This window comes from Peromyscus eremicus, chromosome 9 (assembly GCF_949786415.1).
Source record: "Peromyscus eremicus chromosome 9, PerEre_H2_v1, whole genome shotgun sequence".
Classification (NCBI taxonomy): domain Eukaryota; kingdom Metazoa; phylum Chordata; class Mammalia; order Rodentia; family Cricetidae; genus Peromyscus; species Peromyscus eremicus.
Genome location: NC_081425.1, coordinates 107,917,852 through 107,937,913, shown reverse-complemented (window position 1 = coordinate 107,937,913; position 20,062 = coordinate 107,917,852). Strand labels below are relative to the sequence as shown.

At 41.0% G+C, this 20,062-nt stretch overlaps 1 protein-coding gene across 12 annotated transcripts; it reads left to right on the top strand.

Moving 5' to 3' along the window:
• Positions 1–301: 301 nt before the first annotated feature.
• Positions 302–18,795, top strand: Cep15 (centrosomal protein 15). 12 transcript variants are annotated; one of them, XM_059274226.1, is made up of 5 exons: positions 340–442; positions 1,424–1,504; positions 3,588–3,711; positions 14,218–14,292; positions 18,394–18,795. In XM_059274226.1, the coding sequence occupies exons 2-5, from the start codon at positions 1,452–1,454 to the stop codon at positions 18,523–18,525; spliced, it is 384 nt and encodes a 127-aa protein (XP_059130209.1). In that variant the 5' UTR covers positions 340–442; positions 1,424–1,451; the 3' UTR covers positions 18,526–18,795. The 12 variants fall into 12 exon arrangements, with proteins under 12 accessions (XP_059130214.1, XP_059130209.1, XP_059130215.1 ...); XM_059274225.1 differs by having other exon boundaries at positions 341–376; positions 1,421–1,504; XM_059274223.1 differs by having other exon boundaries at positions 342–442; positions 1,421–1,504.
• The last annotated feature ends 1,267 nt before the right edge of the window (positions 18,796–20,062 follow it).

The window sequence follows — 20,062 nt, the reverse complement described above, 5'->3', positions numbered from 1 at the left end:
TTTTTTGGTTTTTCGAGACAGGGTTTCTCTGTGTAGCTTTCGCCTTTCCTGGAACTCACTCGGTAGCCCAGGCTGGCCTCGAACTCACAGAGATCCGCCTGGCTCTGCCTCCCGAGTGCTGGGATTAAAGGCGTGCGCCACCACCGCCCGGCAGATCCCACTTCTTTAAAAGCTTGGGCTATCACCAGATGGTCCTCCAGGTCCCCCAGGCCCCTCAGGCGACCGTGCACAGTCTCAGCCTCACTGAGGACAGGACCGCCCCGCATTCAGGACTCCGACTGACGTCAGGAGCGTCCAGTGCGCGAAGATGGCTGCCCGGCCACGCCCAGGTCCTGCGCAGGCGTAGTTCGCGGCGCGTTCCCGGAAGAGCTCGGAGGTGGGCGCCGTGTGGCCGCGGCCCGTGGCCCCCGAGGCCGGTGGGCCGAGCCCGGTGATGAGGAAGGTTCTCAAGAGGTTTCCGGGGAGAGAGGCGGGGCTGGGGGGCCGTGGGGCGCTTCGCTTCGAAAGGCAGACTTGCGGCGAAGGAGCGGAGTTAGCAGGAGTTAGCAGGGCGCCAGGACGCTCGCTGCCCGGGGCGCTGCAGACCCCGCGGGACCGAGGCGGGGACCGAGGCGGGCGCGCTGCGGGCCAAGGAACGCTGCGCAAGGCAGTGCTGGCCGGGGCTCCGGCGTCCCGACAGCCGACCGAGGCGGTGCAGGGAAGGAGTGTCCCATTTCAGAAAGTTGAGGGTCGCCTCCTTCAAGGGACGTCGTCTTTGTCGTACTTTTTCTCCTTTAGGTGGGGCACCGTTAGCTTTTGTGCTTTCAGAGCACCTATAGACCGCCATCTATGCTAGTGCAAGGTGTTTACCAAGGTGTACGTGCCCCTGGTGTAAAGTGTGGCATAGAAGGGTTTTTCTGAATGAGAGTTCTGACCTGCTAGGAGACAGTGAAAGTACCACTTGAAAAACCACTTCCCTTGTTCGGAAGGGTGATGGTGAAATGGGCGGCCTTCCAGTGAAGGAAAGACCATGAGTTTCCAGTTGGTTCTCATACTTGGTTGCCTTTCTGTCAGTGTGTCTGTGCACACCCATAAAGGATGGTATTCCTGTTTTGAAGTTTTAGATAGTCTTTTTTTCTGTCTGTTAAAATGTGCACTTAGTACCAACTGCTTGTTTAAATTCTAGTTAAGGTTAGAGCTTGGGTGGAGATAGAAAATATCAGGTGTTGAGTTTACCTGACCCATAGTATTTTGAGTGAATCTGGTAAATGCAAAAAACCAAACACAAGATCATTAATACAAATGGGTTTGAGTGCATTCTTTCACACTACACATGAAACTGTCAGTTTTCTCTTCTGAGAGAATCAGTGGGTTGTTGCAGTACTAAAATGATCAAATCGCATAGCTGAACACATGGGAAAAATAACTTTTTATTATTTAGCAGAAAACTTATAGCCCAGCTTTGATTAAAGATGACTTCCTTGTTCACTCAAGAAGTTCACCTTTCTAAAAGACATGAAGAAATGTAAGTTTTTGAAAAAGATGCTCCAAATATGGAGTGTGTGCTGGCTTTATTAGTGAAACATGCACAGGAAGACTTAAAAAATGTAAAAGTATCACTTTCTGACATGAGATTATATTGTAGATAATTTCATTGTCTCAAGAATAAGATTAAAAGGCACAATTATGTTCTATATATTTGTACTTACTTTTAAAAAACTAATATCAAAATTCACCCTTCCTAAGCTTCACAATAGAAATTTTCTGGTGGCAGAGGTTCTTGAGACAGGATCTCATGTAATGCAGACTGGTCATGAACTTGATATACAAACAAAACTGATTTTGAACCCCTGATTGTTCTCTTCTGAGTGCTTGGAGTGAGGGTAATCACCACCGTGCTTGGATCTTTTTTTTTTTTTTAACTAAAAATTTTTTTTTTTTTTTTTTTTGGTTTTTCAAGACAGGGTTTCTCTGTGTAGCTTTGCGCCTTTCCTGGGACTCGCTTGGTAGCCCAGGCTGGCCTCGAACTCACAGAGATCCGCCTGGCTCTGCCTCCCGAGTGCTGGGATTAAAGGCGTGCGCCACCACCGCCTGGCCTAAAAATTTTTTTAAACTTTATTATTTAAAAATTTGTGTGTGCCGGGCAGTGGTGGCGCACGCCTTTAATCCCAGCACTCAGGAGGCAGAGCCAGGAGGATCTCTGTGAGTTCGAGGCCAGCCTAGTCTACAGAGCGAGCTCCAGGACAGGAACCAAAACTACACGGAGAAACCCTGTCTCGAAAAACCAAAAAAAGAAAAAAAAATGTGTGTGTGTGTGTGTGAATATACAAGGAGTCCTGAAGAGGGTGAGAGGGTATTAGAACTCCTGGAGCTAAGAGTTGCAGGCAGTTGTTTGCTGCTTGATGTGGGTGCTGAGAACTAAACTCAAGTCCTCTAGAAAAGAAGAGCCCGTAACCTCTGAGCCATCTGTCCAGCCCCAGGAGTGGCTTTCAATAGACTTGAGATCTCTTGTCCATGGAGCATGACCTGTACACTCACAGGCTTAGCATTCACGTTAATGGTCTGATGTCATTTAATCATTTTTCACTTGGTCCAGCATATTGTATAGCTTGCCGTGATCTTATAGTTAATATTAATCTTCTTCATCTATCTGTGAGCTCTCAGATTTTCCTGTTGTTTAACTAATTACCAAGGCCTGCCCTTTGGTGTTCTAATACACTATTCTCATAAAAACAAAAATAAAACAAATGTTCATCAACCTCAGTTTTTAGTTCTACATTCACGATATCCCACGATAGCCCTATAAAACAGTGTTCTTTGAGAACCTTCATGACTTATTCTTACTTTTCTGTATACCACTTATGTATTTTTAAGCATTGTACATAATTTCTCATCATTTAGGGGACCCAAAAACTTATAAAATGAACAAGAAACTTTTCAAGTGTATTATATATAATGAAGTTGTTAAATAATTTACTCATAACTTTACATCTTTTTTCAAACGTTGGTTTACCTTGTGAGCACGCACACATGCATGCATGCATGCATGCATACATACTGCCTCTCACTCATATATCAAACCATCATCTTTCTCTTGGAAAAAGAGATAAAAAATATTTTTATTGCTTCTTCAAACATATGGAAGTTTAGCACAATTCTAAATGTGTAACATGAGATTCAGGGGTACTGAAGTGTTAAGCAGAAGGTTTCCTACAGCAAGTTATAGCAATGTATATGTGTGGGGAGGTATATATAACTATGTGTACAAGGAGAGATGTATTACAGTTTGCATTTTCACCAAAAATTACATATCTTCAACACTCTAAAGTAATTTCAAAAGACCACAGAGGCTAAAAAAGAGAGGCATGTACTTATGGCATATAGGAAGTATATGTTAATGAAAATAAAAATAATTTTATCCAGATTGACTTAAGGCATAGCAAACTATTCTTTTCATTGTCTCATTAGTTGATAAAATAATTGGCTTTCAATAATGGGTCATAGTTGAGGTGAAATGCAATTAAGAAAGAAATTTATATACTGGTCGAGCAATAAAATGTTTGCTTTTCAGTTTTTTTCCTCTATATATAATCTTCACTTTTTTTCAGAGTATCACAAAGATTAATGTTACTTCAGAAAATGAAGAATAATTTTGGAGATCAAAACACAGAAAGGGCATGTCTTCTCCAAGCCACTGAAACTGCTTCAAAAAGGAACCTCAGTCTCTTGCAGGTAATTTCCATGACTTGGATATAGATGTTTTCCCCTTTCCTAAGGTATTTACATGCATCTTATGATTTTGATTCACATTTCTTTGTTTTCAGTAACAAGCAGAATTAATGAGCCAATGTCTTTTTCAAGCCTGTGTTATTGGGCAAATAGCATATGGATTCTTGCTTTTTAAAAATGAAAAAAATTGAAGTTTACATAAGCTAAATATTTTCTGTCAACCAAAAAATCAATGACGACAGGAAGAATATTAAGGTCACCTTTGTGCAAGCAGCAGCAGAAAGTGTATCCTTACATTTTTCATACTCTTCCATTTCAAGGAAGGACCCCGAAGACCTTAAGCTGTGATGTGTTTAGATCCAACTCAAATACTAAACAGCATGAAAACATGAACCATTGATTTTGCCCAGCTAATTCACAGGAAACACACAGAATTCACTGTGCGAGAGCACACTTCAGAGATGCCTTTGGATAGTTATGGAGAAGGTGGTCAAAGTGTATGATTGCGCAGGGCCTCACCATTTGGCCAATGTGCCCATTTGGAATAAAATCATATGTGTAACATTTTTGGCTGCTTGCTATACTGTGCTTCCAGAATTGTGTGGCTTCATCCATAATTAAAACCCTAGAGTTTGCTTCCATTCAAGCTTCCAAGAGATCCTATGACTAAAACATTTGGTAGTAAGACTATATTATTTAAGTTATAAAGCAGTGTTTTCAGTTTTTTATTGTTAAATATTTTCATCGATAGGCATGATACAGCTATCTTCTATCCTCACTACAGGATAAAGGGAGAGGAAAATTCAGTTATCTTCTCAGCTTCTGGCAGTTTGATCCACAGTAATTTAAGTCACAGCCATAGTGCTACCAAAGCATTCTATATTGCCATATGTCTTACTTGCCCAATGGTGTTAACAATATTTATTTTTAAATGGAAATATATAGGGTATTCTGGAATTTGCTGTGAAAAGTTAGAGAAACTAAATTGGAAGACTTGATTGCTACTACCTGTAGCAAGTGATGTGGTACTTGGTTTTCAAGTATTTTTCTTTTAATAAGCAAGCATCTGATGAATGCCTAGAGCTAAAGTAGAGATAACAAACTAAGAATAAATCAAGGTTTTTTGCTTCAGGGAGGCTACAGATTAGATAATGTCAGAAGTGTATGAGTTCCTCATTACAAATGACCGATACTTTATGTGATTGAATACTAAATTACGTGGAATAGAATGGAGACTGTGAAGATTAAGAGTAAAAATGTTCTTGAGATCTTCCTTAATATAGAGATTTCCCCCACCTTTCCAAAAAATATTTTGCATGAATTTATAATTCGGTATAATTTCTATGTTCTGAATATTAGACATAATTAATGGGACAGAACTAATGCAAAAATATTCATAGAGACTTCTGAGATGAAGCTAAACCTCATCAGTGTTTAAATAGTCAAGACATTCCACTGGATTCTTAAATAAAAAGAGTCAAGAGTAAGAATTGAATGGCCCTATTGATGTTAGTGGGATTATGGTCTAACAAGCTTGAAAATTCACAGGACACAAAGTTGGGTATGTTCAGATGCTGTAACGGTTTGAATAAACAGTGCCCCCTAGAGGTCTCCAGTTAGTGGTGCTGTTTGGGGAGATTATGGACCATTTAGGAGCTGTAGCGTTGCTGGAGGAAGTATGTTACTGGGGGTGGACTTTTTAGTTTATAGCCTCACTTCAGTTTGCACTCTGCTTCCTGTGTGCAACTGATATGTGATCTCTAAGTTCCCTGATACAGCCACTTGCTGCCATGCCTTCCCTCCATGGTGGACTCTTACTCTCTGGAACCATAAGCCAAAATAAACTCTTTATTACGTTGCTTTTGTCATGGTATTTCATCTTAGCGACAGAAAAAGTAATTGATGCAAGAACCAAAGAACATAAGGCATAATATATAATGGTAATGTTTTACTAGAAATGTCTGAGTTCAAGAAGACTACAGACTTACATAAGAAATAAACAGGAGCTGGCAAGATGACTCTGCATGTAAAGGCATTTGCCACCAATCCTGATGACCTAAATTGGATTCCCAGGACCCACATGATAGAAGAGAACTGGTTAATACAAGTTGTCCTCTGACCTCCATATGTGTGCTGTGGTATGCACACACCCACACATATTCACACGCATGCATGTGAGCACACACAGACACACAAATATTTAAGAAAGATTGATTTTCTACTTAGATGATTCAAGAATAGGGAAATAGGATGGAGAGAAAGCTCAGTAGTTAGGAGCACAGGCTGTTCTTCTAGAGGACCAGGTTCAATCCTCAGTACCCACATGGTGGCTCACAATCATCCCTAACTCCAGTTTCAGGGTATCTGACACCTCTTCTGACCCCAGTGAGTTCTTGAACACTCAGTCACACACATATACATCTAAAACTAATTTTTTTAAGTGAGTAGAGAAACTATTCTTGACTTTACTAGAGATAAGGAGAAAAGCCAAAATATAGTCATCAACCCAGTTACCTTATATTTTTTATGTTTTATATAAAGTTCAGTTTAGATTATATATATATTTATATAAAGTTCGTATTTCTATCTTATAAAGTTCTATAGATTGGGTATATTAAGTGCATTCTAAGTTGATTTTCAGATTGTGAGTTCATGATCTAATCCATCACAAGTTCAGGAACATCATTGGATAAGGAAGGGAGTAAGTACACTGGCCCTCATGACCTAAAGAAATGAGTTAGTATGCTGGGCTTTCCCTGACCGTCCGAGTGAACAGAAACGAAAAGGACAGAATGCCTGTCTTCAGAGTACCCTACTCATTTATTGAGCAGTTGCTGTAGCACAGGCTTGGTGACTGCTGCTAGACATGATTTTGGTCCTGCCTTTGTTTCATACATTTAATTACATATGCATTTTTCAATCCTGTGTTGCTTTCATTTTTTAAAATTCCAAAGCAGTATTAATGTTATTAATATAGAAATCATTGTATGAAAGTAAGATAAATAGAATTTGATTACTGTAAAATATTGTGTTGAGAGATATTTTCTGGGGAGATGGGGTGCTAGAGAATAAACCCAAGCCATCATGGATGCTAAACACACACTATCAGAGAACTGCTTCCCATTTTCCAAGAGAGCTATTGTGTGTATAGGGGATGAGGTCTGGGAGAGTGGGGTTTATTAAACCCAGGATTTTTTACACATGCTAAGCAAGCATTCCACTGCTGAACTATATCTCCAGCCCTTATTTTACTTTTTATTTATATATGGGGGGGGCATTCTTACGAAGATCAGAGGACAGTTTGTGGAAGACTTTTCTCTGTCTACTGTGGGTTCTAGAGGCTGACTCAGGCTGTGTGGCCCAGCCACAGTGCTTTTTCCCTCTGAGCCATCCACTGGCCTCCTTTTCATTTTGAAATAAGAGTGTGAGTTTCCTAGACTGCTCTTAAACTTACTCTGTTGCCTAGATAGGCGCAATAAGTGTGCAAAAAGTAATCCTCTTGCCTCAGTCTCTTGTGTAGCTGGGATTACAGACTGTGCCACCAGGCCCAGTTTATGGGAAAGACATTAAATGGCACGTATATTACATTAGATTCTTATTGAAAGGTTAAACATTCTTTTTAACATTAAATGTTTTTCAAAGGTTTAAAAATTAGATAAAAGTGAACTCGACCGCCCCCCCCACCCCCACCCCCACCCCCACCCCCCGCTTCCATTCAACCTTTCCATTATGCCCAAGCACTGCTCTAGAACTATAAAAACTACCAGTCTGGCCTAATTATTTAAAGAATAGTAAACCGTAGTGTAACTGCCTTTGATATTTGGTCAAGAACAGGGTAGGTTACCTCTAGGGCAGGCACATTTGAGGTACCCACAGCTTACAGATGGCTCCTTTAAAATGTGTGTGGTGCCAACGATACTAACACAAGCATGACCTCTCTTACTACCCATCATGTGACATTCCTTAGGTCTTCTGACTGGTGTAACGAACATTAACCAGAAATCAGCCTCTTTTGAAAAGGATGATTGACCAGCATTTTATATTGTATGTGTGTAGCCTTGAAAACACCGAATATTATAAATTGAACAAAACTAGTATATTAAAGATTTAAGAGTCAACAACATTCCTATATCTTGCTAGAAAATGCATAAAATCAGATTTATATTTGCAACAAAATTCTAAACTACTTGGGCACTCTTTCCTGCTATTCATGATAGTATAAAGAGATTTATTACACTAAAATGTGATATTTAAGAGAAAATTTAAGAGGAGACAATAACCTCATTCTTGCTGGAGAAGCTCATTATTTACCTACAGTCACTCATTACTACGTTATTTATACATATATTTTGATCCCAACAAAATTTGCAGTGAATGTGATAACATTTCTGTAAAGTCATCTGGGGGAAAATAAACTAGTACAAGTAATCAATGTGAAAGCAAGTGAGACCAGCCAGAGGGAAGGAAGGGAACACAGGGAAGAGATGAATAAAGACAAAATATAGTGACATGTACGTGGGGAAATGCCCTAACAAAGTCCATTATTTTGTATGCTAACTTTAAAATTATTTTTTTAAAAGCTGTATCAAATGCCAGAGAATTTTTTTTAATTTCTTTTCTTTTTTTTTTTTTTTTTTTTTTTTTGGTTTTTCGAGACAGGGTTTCTCTGTGTAGCTTTGCGCCTTTCCTGGGACTCACTTGGTAGCCCAGGCTGGCCTCGAACTCACAGAGATCCGCCTGGCTCTGCCTCCCGAGTGCTGGGATTAAAGGCGTGCGCCACCACCGCCCGGCTGAGAATTTTTTTTAAAGGAAGCATAAGGAAACAACTAATCCATCAAATATTTGACAGCTTAGTCAATGAACTGCATGTGATGGAAGGCAGTCCTGAGTCCAGTCTCCGTCAACAAATGTCACTAAGACATAGGAAACACAGGCTGAGTGACTTTCCTGACTAGTATTAAGTAGAATATCAGCCTTAAAAACAAGCATGATTGGTGTGCATTTGGAGGAGAGGGAGGATTTTGTTAGTGTAAATCCTTCTGTATTATAAAATACACACCCTCCTCACCTCCCACAAAACTCAGTCTTCCACAGAAAACCATGCTGTGGTTATAGAAGTTCAAGCCCCAAGGACAACATAGGATAGGGAAGCATTACAATCAGGAATAGAGTGAGTGCCTCTACTGAGGGCAGCCTAGAAGCCATCATGGAGCAGTTGGCAATTAAGTAGGAACTTCAACAAACTGTCACCTGGATGGCCAATGATAAGTACTTTTAATGAAGACAAAAGAAACAGCTGAGCCTAGTGAGCACCAAGCCCTAGAGTAAGTTAGTTTTTAGTATTTATAAAATATCACAAACATTGCTTTCAAAAAGATTTTTTTCCCACCAACCTTCAAAATTTGGTATGTATTTTTTACTTAAGTACATCATAACTCACAACTAGCACATTTTAAGCCCTGGTAAGTTAGGTTGATGGCTATAGTAATAAGAGTGGAAATCTAGAAACCCCATCAAATTGGAGTTTGATGTTTGGGGCAAGAGTACTTCAGTGTTCATGATCACTGACTAGAAGTATTCTAAAGGCTATGTATAGCTCATGGGTATAATTTCAGCACTCAGAGGCACCAACAGGGGTTGCTACAAATTTCAAGCCAGTCTCATCAATGAAGAAGTGTAGGCTAGCCGAGGTAACACAGCAGTACTCTATCTTAAAAGAAAAAAATTCATATTTGTGATGTAGTTATTTTATTCCTTCTCATTTGACTTCTGATTTTTATTTATTTAAAGAGAATCTGCCCCACATCTTACCTAATTACATATAGTTAATGTAGGAAACAGTATAGTGAATACTTGATTCCTTTTGTGAATTTAGATGCTTTTGTTTTTCAGAGCTGGGAATCAAATCTAAGTCCTTGTTTGTGTAAGGCAGTCACTGAGCCACATTTCGCACCTTGTATTGTTATATTTTCTTAAGATTCGTTTTTAGTTATGTGCTATGCACATGAGTGCAGGTGCTTGTGGAGGCCAGAAGGGGACTTCTGATCCCCTGGATCTGGATTTATAGGCACTTGTGAGGTATCTGATTTGAGTGCTAGGAACCAACCCACCTGACCATCTCTCCAGCGCCTGTACTTCGTTTTTAAAACAGGCCAGTTCCCCACCATTTCTCCAGGGTGACTAGTGAGACACTGCTTTGCTTTTAATTTTCTGAGATTTGAAATGTTTTGTTTCTTTGTGACTTTTTATATTCAGATTATGCCATTCTTACCAAATGGAAGCCTCTCAAGTTAGCCGTGGATGCCTTAGCCAGATAGTAACAGTCTTTGATAGTTTCCTTTCTTTCTGACCTGATGAGTTCTTGCAGGCTTCTTGTATTTGCCATCCAGACTTGGAATTGGTCATTGCTTCAAGGAGCTTTGGCTCCTTTTGGCAGGAAATATATTTAGAGCTCTCAATCTGGGCACTGGGACTATTTATTGCAACTTCTTTGATTTTCCTTTTTAAGATAAGAATACAACAAGAGTTCCTATCAGTAATTCCAATTCAGTCAAAGGATTGTAAGGTTTTTAACTTAAAACCATTGATTTTTGTGCCCCTAGCTTTTCCCCCTTATACCAGAAACCTCAGTTCTGAACTAAGTGTGATGTGTCACATCTGTAATCCCAGTACTTGGGAGGCTGAAGCAGGACTGCTGTGAGTTTGAGGCAAGTCTGAGCCACAGAGTGGGACCTTGTTTAAAAAAACCCAAATGTTTGGTCCCGAGGAGCTCCCCATCAGCAGCATACCTGGTCTGTGGGGCATATGCTCCAGGACTTGCCAGCAGACATCTGAAACCATGGATAATGCCAAATCCTATCCATACTGTTCTCCCTTATAGTTACACACTTGCAATGAGGCTTAATGTATAAGTAAGACGGAAAGAATTAGCATTAAAGTAGATTGGTTATAGTCTAATAAAAACTGGGTGGATGCGGTCTCAGGATGCTGTGTTGTACTTACCTTCCTATGATGTAAAATTGTGCCTCTGTGATGACATGGAAGTGAGGTGAGTTACCCTGTATTTGCCTACTGCACAAGGGTTACTTAGTTACAAACTCCAAGATACTTCAAAGGCCGATCTAACAACCCAGACAACTGCAAGTGACCAATGTAGCCTATGTACTCACAGAGAGATTGTGTACAGCCCAGGCAGAACAGAGTGGAAGTCATGAAATTTCATTATGCCACTCAGAATGATACCCAATTTACAATTTATCAGGTGCTTGTTTCTGATGTACCTGTCCAACCGGGAGATTGATACCAAGGCCTCATCCATGCTAGCACTGTACTAGTAAGATGCACCCTTAGTCCCCAACTTTCAGTTTGTTATCTGCAGCCCACTATTAACCATGAAAAGTGAAGCTGAATAGCAAAACCAAGGATGAGGACAACTACTTCCTTGACTCAGTCTTGTGATACAGACATCACTACTGGCACCATTATGACCACCAGAAATGCTTTTGATTCTAGGGCTTGTCCTACCAGGGAAGTTCAGTCACTACTGTGTTCAAAGACCAGCAAATGGTTTTTCCACCAATACAGTACATCTTTTTCACTTGGTTGCCAACTTCCAATGCTTGCTTTTTCATATTATGTAACTGCTCAAACTTTAAAGAGTCTGGGGTAGACCTTTAAAACAGAGTAATAATTTACAGGCAACTAAATCTAGCCTGCTTTTGCTCTCCCCTTTTGCCTTTTTCTTTTTAAGTTTCTGAGTTTCCTCAGGAAACTTTGACATCATGGTTATTTATTCATTGACTATTTAAGTGCACATAAAAGTTTTATGTGACATACTATATATATATAAAACTCTGGCCATGTATACAGCTGTCAAAGAGGAGGCTTCATATGGAAATTTCAGGATATAACTTGTTACAGAATGTGCTAATCAAATTGTGGTCTTTTTGTTGCATTTGTTTTGCTGCAGTCCAGCAAAGGAAAGGCACACTTCATCTTGTTTACTGAGTATCAACTGTTTTTGAGTCTAAGGTATATGAGGATAAATTTCAAGTGGTTATTTAACCAACAGATCAATCCTAGGACAGTGACAAAATAAAACAAAATATTCTCTTGGCATGAGTCGAAGCAAGTACTTGGTGAGCACTTGAATGAATAAATCAGTAATAAGGCCATGACACCAGGAATGAAGTGGAGACAATGAAAGGAATCCTGAAGGAACATTCTAGAGAGCTTTGTGATCCTGCTGGCACGGAGTAAGGGAGCCTGAAGATAGAGGGTACACCAGGTGCACCACTCAGCCCACTCCACAAGTGGCTTTACCCAGTAGAGAAGTAAGTGGTGGGGTAGAAGTCTAGCCCTCCTCTACAGTAGTGGTTGAAGCTGTTTAAGAGGCAGTCACAAAGAAGGACAAAGTAAGCATGGGAAGCAAGATGTCATACATCTTAAGAAAGCCTACACCAAGACAGCCTAAGAGAAAAACGAGAGGTCAGCAGATCCTAAGAGCCTCAAGTCATTCGTGCTAAGAAAGCTTGCAGTGATGTAGTAGTGGTGTGGGGTAAATACCACCAGGATTTGCCTCTGCTGATGTCTGCTCTCCTGTTTGCATATCTACCTCTCTGTGAGAGACACTCAGTGTCCCTATTTTCTGTCTTCAAGAAAAGTCTTGATAATATCAGAGCTAAGTGTCACACAGATCTGCCAGTGACAGGAACAGTGGACCTGTTCTTGGAGTCCTGGCAGAACCGGAGGAATGGTTATTTTGTGTTTTCTTTACTAACAATAAAATAGAACTTTCACAAACCTTGTAAGATCTCAGTGAATATCAGAGAAGAGTCACACTTCTATACTGTCATGGCATCAGTGTGTGTCTTTAGCATGCGTCTTAGCGGTAAACTTCTGGTAAGGGATAGACATGCTAACATCAGCTTTTATATCCCTAAATCGTGTGTTTTTTCCTTCAAATCACCTTCCCCTAGACAGCAGGTGCATTAATGGTTGTGCAACTTTGGGGAGTCCCTTTAGGGAATTTCCTGTTTTTCTTTTTACATTTCACACCCATTCCTTGCTCCCGCCGCTGCCATCTGCTATCTTTTCTCTCCTGTTCAGCATTGGCTTCTTCTTCACACCCCACTCCCACGCCCTCTTCCATCTCTCTCCGTCTGTCCAACAGCCCTCTACTTAGATTGCTCTGATGCGTGTACATGGATCAAGAGAACTTTTTGCTAGCAAGCAATTCACTAAGCTCAAAGGAGACACAGAATGTGCTAAGCCTTTCACCCAGACCCCTTTGAACTTAACATAGTAAGCGTGCTCTAGACAGCAGCGGTGCTGGTGTGGGGAGCATTAACCAGACTCAGATGTTTCTGTAACAACATGCAGAAGCCTACGTTTCTGTGCACGTGTTTAAGGTGTGTAGGGAAGAAAAATTATACCAGGTTAAGCTTAATTGCCTTGCTGTCTTTACAACTATAGAAGAAAATTTACTCATCTTGAAATTAAACTACAAATTTAAGTATGGTTCTTGAATGCCATTCTCTGAGCGATGCAATGGCACTTCCCATTGGCAAAGCCATCCACTGAGTGATATCTGGCAGTGACTCTTCCCATGTAAATTAGCATTAAAATCCAATCCTAAAGACCTTTAGGTGTTCACAGCCTGAGGGCTACACATGGTCAAGGAAGGCTATGATACAGCCCAACACAGAATTGCAAACTTTTAAACCATCATGAGATGAGAGTGGGGTAGTTATGTAGTTCTCAAACATGGACTTTGTAGGTGATAATATTGTTTCAAAATATCAAAAGGTTATACGTGTAGTAACATATTTAAAAAACCCTGTTACAAAGTAGTAACTTTATGTGAAATATTTCCATGGTATAACATTCTAAACTAGAATATTGATAAAATATGTGCCATTAATATGCTAGCCACATCTTCTGCAGAGATCAAATGCTTCACTGCATAGTGTGACTCTGAGTATCTAGTTTTGTGTTTCAGTGTGTCATTATTTTATCACTTTGCCTGTTTTCAGGTGATCTTAAAGCTAATGCCATTTATGCTTTGAAAATTTTTTGCTATGCTGATTTTTGTGTCAGGGTATCCTTATCTAATGCAGATTGGCCTTGAACTCAGCCCTCCTGCCATGGCCTCCCACGTTCTGGGGTTATGGGCATGCTTCACCACACCCCACTCTGAGCGTTTTTAAAGGAAGTATTTTTTTTTTCCACAAAGTAATTACTGGTGTTTACTAATTATTCAGAGTAAAAAGGTAGAACACAAAAGTACCACCAGTACTCCTGTGTTAAATAAGATAGCCTGCACTCTTAGTGGAAGTGGGTTAATTGATCTGTCATCCAGTCTCCTACTTATGTGTCCCTCCATCACCGTATGAACTCACTGTGTATCCAGAGAAGGCCTGTGGTGAGAGATTTGAGGTACAGACACTGGGGTACCATTTCTGTTGCACACAAACACACTTCAGTTTTAAATGCTGGTGTCTGTTGTAGGACATAGAAGCTGCAGAGAAGTCTTTACAGGCCAGGCTTAAGCCACGCCCACAACCTGCAGTACGTTCTCTTGAGGTAAGACCCTGAGTTAACTGTAACAAAAGTGACAACTGTAAGTTCCCTGCAAGTTAAACAAGGCCTACACAGCTGTATTGCCCAGGTTTACTTTGTCAGTAAAATAAGCAAGAAGGGTCTGGTTAATATTTTTATGTTCACAGTACAATGTTTTATATACAGCTGGTAATTAACGCATATCTTGATGAAAATAATTTAATCTACACCCAGTTTTGTGTGTATGTGATGCATTACATGTACATATGCAAGTGCACATGCATGCATACATGTTGTGGTACATATGTGGAGATCAGAAGACTACCTTCAAGAGCCGTTTGTCTCCATCATGTGGATTCCGGGGATCAAACTTGGGTCATCAGGCTCAGTGGCAAGTGTATTAACCCGCTAAGCCATCTAGTTCTCTAATGGAATGATGTTTTTAATACTTGAAATATTCATTCATGTACACAGATCTATCTCTATCCCCTTACCTATCCCCCCCCACACACACACACTTTTTAAAACAATTAAGTCCAGTTAGAGCTGCCTTTGTGTGCATGGATGTAAGGAATTCTCTGGAGCCTCCCTCTCCCAGCAACTGTCCACTACCAATAGCTCTTCAGTATGCCAGGGGGCCAGGAGATCATCTACTTCATGTGTGCCAAGATTTTGGCTGGCTTGATCTTGTGCAGGTAAGCACAGCAGCTATGAGTTCATGACTAGGACAGTCATGTCACGTCCACAGGACAGCATTTCACAACACTCATTGCCATCCCCGGACTTCTACATTCTTTCTGCCTCCTTTTCTAATGGAATTGCCCTGCAGACTTAGTGTCACTACCAGAAGGCATGAGTTTTTAAATACAAATTGGATAGCTTCCTATGAGTTATTGGTCAAGAAGCCTGTGAGGTCTCCAAGACAACAAAGCCTATTGCTATTGCCATCATACTTGGTTACCTACCATAAATGCATGGGAAGACTCTACTGCTGAAGCCACCATACACTTGGCTTCCAGACAAAGAGAAGTGAATTTCAAATCACAGGAAACTTCCTGTGTCAGAAGGTGCTATGCAGGCTGCTGGGAGAGAAAAGACATCAATGGTCTTACCAAATGCTGAACCTTACATGCATTAATACCAGTCTGCCAGGCAAGATGTGCCTACTGCTATAATAGTGTCATAACTGTTATGGGGTAACTAACTACTTTCTGATAGGATCTGAGACCTGCTCCACAGGATGGAATTTCTTGCCTAATACTGAAATCCTAGTCAAAAGTCCTTTAATCCCAGCACTCGGGAGGCAGAGCCAGGTGGATCTCTGTGAGTTCGAGGCCAGCCTGGACTACCAAGTGAGTTCCAGGAAAGGCGCAAAGCTACACAGAGAAACCCTGTCTTGAAAAACCAAAAAAAAAAAAAAGTCCATGACTATAGAGGTCGTAGGCCCTAGAGCATTGTTATTTTACCAAATGGGCATGCTGTCAAATTGCCTTCCACATAGTTATGCATGTGCCCATAGACCTTGGCTGCTGTCAACCTTGGTCGGAGAAACTTCTTTCTGCAGTGGGCAGCAGTCTGTGCAAATGCAGAACTGGTCAGGGTGCTGAGAATGAGACTAGGTGCTCATCCCTAACCGGGACATCAGTATTAACCAGGGCTCAGGGAACAGAATGGAGATTGTACACAACGTCTTGTCTTCTCCCTCTTGTCACATTGAAGCAACTGTCCTGTTGAATATGCTGTGACTCCTGAGTGACAGCATTCCCAAACGAGGAGTGCTTGTTGGAAATATAAGGAGTCCCTTGACTATAACAAGAATCTTAAAAGATCTTATTCATAAAAACAAACCTGGAGCCAGGTATTGGGGTGAACAATGAAAGATCAGAGAAACCAAACCAGACACAGCTAACCTCACCTTGCCGATTCATCAGCTGATCTCATTTCCTTAAACTGGAAGCCTCTGTGTCCTCGTTCAAATGGATCTCAGCTGAACTGCTGCTCAAAAACCTAAAAGCTTAACCAGACCTAGTTCCTGGTTTTCACGCCTTATATACCTTTCTGCTTCCTGCCATCACTTTCTGGGATTAAAGGCGTGTGTCACCATGCCTGGCTGTTTCCAGTGTGGCCTTGAACTCACAGAGTTCCAGATGGATCTCTGCCTTTGGAATGCTAGGATTAAAGGCATGTGTGCCACCATTTTCTGGCCTCTCTATCTAGTGGCTGTTCTGTTCTCTGATCCCAGATAAGTTTATTAAGTGTTCACAATATATTGGGGAACACAATATCACCATACTTGACTCAGATGTGGCCAAAGCCTTTCAGATTCATATTACCAGTACACCCAGTGGAAGTCTGAGGCAGGAGACTGTTGAGTCTACCTGGTGAGAGAAGATTAAAAAGAAAGAGGAAATAAATGTCTATCACCGTGCTTACCACACAATGCAAACAGTTTTATTAGCTCAGTTTTCAGAAGCAGTCTGGGGAGATGGTTGGCAAAAGGGAGCCACACTTAGTCTGTGGATGTTTGTGCTGGGTGGGAATTCACTACATATAGAATAGTTTCATTTTCTACTTCTAATGAGCTTTCTCAGATGTCATTTTCCTTTTTGCCCAACTGGGGATAAGAATAGACTCAAAAGTAGAGGCTGAGAATCTGCCCCTCAATTTTCTGTGTCATTTAGGGTAACAGGAAAAAGCAGTGATCGAGTGCAGAAAAGACTGGCACAAAGTTGTGCATTAGGTATGCCCTCCTTTGTCGAATATTTGAGCACATACAGGGCCCACACAATAGTGGTTAATTCAGCCGTGAATGGCACAGAAACCTCCAGTCTCTGGCCTTGGATGGTGTTCTGAGCTATACTGGCACAGCAGGGTAACCTTTATCTTAAGTATGTCAGGCTGTTTCTCAGACCACATGCACAGATGTATAGATGTTTCGAGTCTCTCACATCATCTTCAAACAGTAGAATCACTGTATGTGTTCCTAGTGCTATCTGACTCGGCGCAGAATTACCCCAAAAACTGATGGTGTTGATCCAATAGAAAATGCCATCCTGTGATGCAAACTTTGGCCTCCTTGGCAGTCACTCCAAGCTCATCAAAGCTCCTCCACCATGTAGCAGTACTAATTGGATTTCTACAGCCTGTAGATCATAACAGTCAGACATATACAGCATCTCAACTTGCAAGTTACTGCCATCAAAATGGGTACACTTCATTAGTTATTTTATCATAAAAGTCTGAAGAGCTGGAGAAATGGCTTAGCAGGTAAGAGCACGTGCTGCATAAGCATGAGGACCTGAGTTTGGATCCCAGCACCCACCTAAAAAGGAGGTGTGGCCCTGCATGCCTGAAACCCCAGCACTGCGGGAATGAGATATAGGAGGACCACCACTGGGTTTGCTGGCTGCCAGACTCAGTCCAGGATCAGAGAGGCACTGTCTCAAAGGAATAAGGCAGAGAGTGATAGAGGGGGTTCCCAATATCCTTGTTTCCATGGGTATGTGTGCACATACACCACATTTGTACACATAGACACAAATTTAAGAAAAATGAAAATGTGTCCCGTCAAATATTCTTGTAAAAGATGGGTGGATATGTAACATCCATGCACCCGAGGAGCTGACTCACAAGCTCTCTATATTTTAGCTACATTCCTGTTCTTGGGTGAGGCCAGGTCATATCATCTCCTGTTAATTCCGAGGAACTTGTTCATGTATAATCTTTTATGGTCCTTTTCATATGGACAATCCAGGTTTGGAATCTAGAATAGTAAACAATATTTAATAACAGGTACCATAAATGACATTACTGTTAATAATCACAAAACTGGCCACAAGAGGGCGTGTAAAATCACAATAAAATTGAAAATCTTAATTCTGCCAGGCTCTGGTTTGCTGAAAAATTTGAAAATTAACACTAGTAAGTAGCCAGGGTTTTTTTTTTCCTAAAATTAACATAAAATGTTCCGTAGAGGAAATGTACTCTACATATATGTATGTGAGAGTGTGTACATGTGTGCACGCACACACACTTAAGATAATAAAATATTTAGATTTTTATGAAGAGCTGAATTGAACTTCTTGCTATGCTATCTTACTTAGTTTTTGTTTTTTGTTTTTCCAGACTCGTTACTGGGCATCAGTAGAAGAACATGTCCCCAAATGGGAACAGTTCCTTTTAGGCAGAGCACCATATCCGATTGGTGGCGAAAATGAAAATGAGGCAGGAAACACCGTTCAAAATGAGATGAAGTGATAACTTGTTCATATGTTACTCAGAAAACAAAAACAAAATCCAAAAACAGCTGTTTGATAAAACTCTGTAAGTCATGGCAGGAACTTGAGGGAGTAATGTGCTTTGTTTGTCTCATTATTGTCGGTCTGAGAGCCACTGACAGGTCTCGGGTTGGACTACTGCAAGGTCGTAGATTTGCAATGAAAGGGTTAAAAGCTAATGCTAAGACAGAATGTTTGTTAAAGATGGTATTAAAGCAGTGCTGTGTGTGTTAAACATTCAGCCTCATTACACCCTGTCTAGTCTTCCATTAGTCACCATGAGAACAGGAACAGAGGCTGCTTAGAGTGATAGAAGTCGGCCTTGCTTAGCTGCCCTTGTCTGACACTAGTTATGAGAAAGTGGATCCACAGGACTGGGTGCCTCAGACAGGCTTCGCTGAGATTCTGACTAAAGGACTCGGTATGTAGCCAGTTTCAGGAAGGCTCGGTATGGTTTTGAAAAAGACCCATGAGAGCTGGAAGTAGCTACTGCATTCTGACTGACTTGAAGACTCCCAACCTTGTGAAAACAGCCTCGCCCTCGGGGTTATCTTCCCGCTTGCCCTCCCCTCCTACCCTCTCCTCTCTAAAACTTTAAAGAAATACACTCAGGAAGCTGTGAGTCCCAGCCCTCAACACAACAGCGCCGCTGGATGAGCACTGGAAGGAAACACAAAGCAGGTATTTTAACTGCGGAGGAGCTTCTGGGGAGGTGGTCTGCACTGCATTGCAGTGAACTATTCTGAATTTCAAACTCATGGTTTTGTCTCGGTGTGTAAAAGATTCTTCTTTCTGGTATTTTGTGTTGTCTTTACGACTAAGTTTCACTTTATAGCCCAAGTTGGCCTCAAAGTCACAGCAATCCTCCTGCTTCAGCTTCTGAGCACTGGGGATTACAGGTATGAGCTCCTACACGCAGGTCATTTGTAGTTTTAAAAACTCACATAAGCCTCACTACAACAAAAAAACTAGTAACATGTCCAGTGTGCAACACGTCCCTGTTCACTGCCATCTTGGAAATGTCCTGGTGAGTGGGTGTTGGTGTGGGTAACAATAACATTGTTTTCATAATATGCGCTGGCAGATTAGCACACTTCTCCGCAGTGTTAACAGTTGTAATTAAGGAATAAGCAGCACAGGGTGTCAGTCCGATGACAATTTCATCTATAGTGTCACAATACAAAATGTCACAAAATATTAGAGCTGTTATAGAGCTATAAAAAGTACCGGCTGAGCTGAAGGCATCTTTAAGAGAAGAGACAGAGAAGGAGGAAATGGGAAGGCTGACTTAGCGGCCAGACAATTTTATACATTCTCAAGACTGTCATGAAAACAAATTGATAATTTTTTCTGTTACATTGCAGTTTGGGCTCCAGCCATCCAGTTGATTTAGCAGGAAAATGCAGGTTTCTTAGCAGCTCCAAATTGGTAAACAGATTTAGATGTAGGACGGAACATGAGGAAGGTTGTTTTTTTTAACATCCAGTCTCCCAGCATATGCACATAAGAAGGTGAAC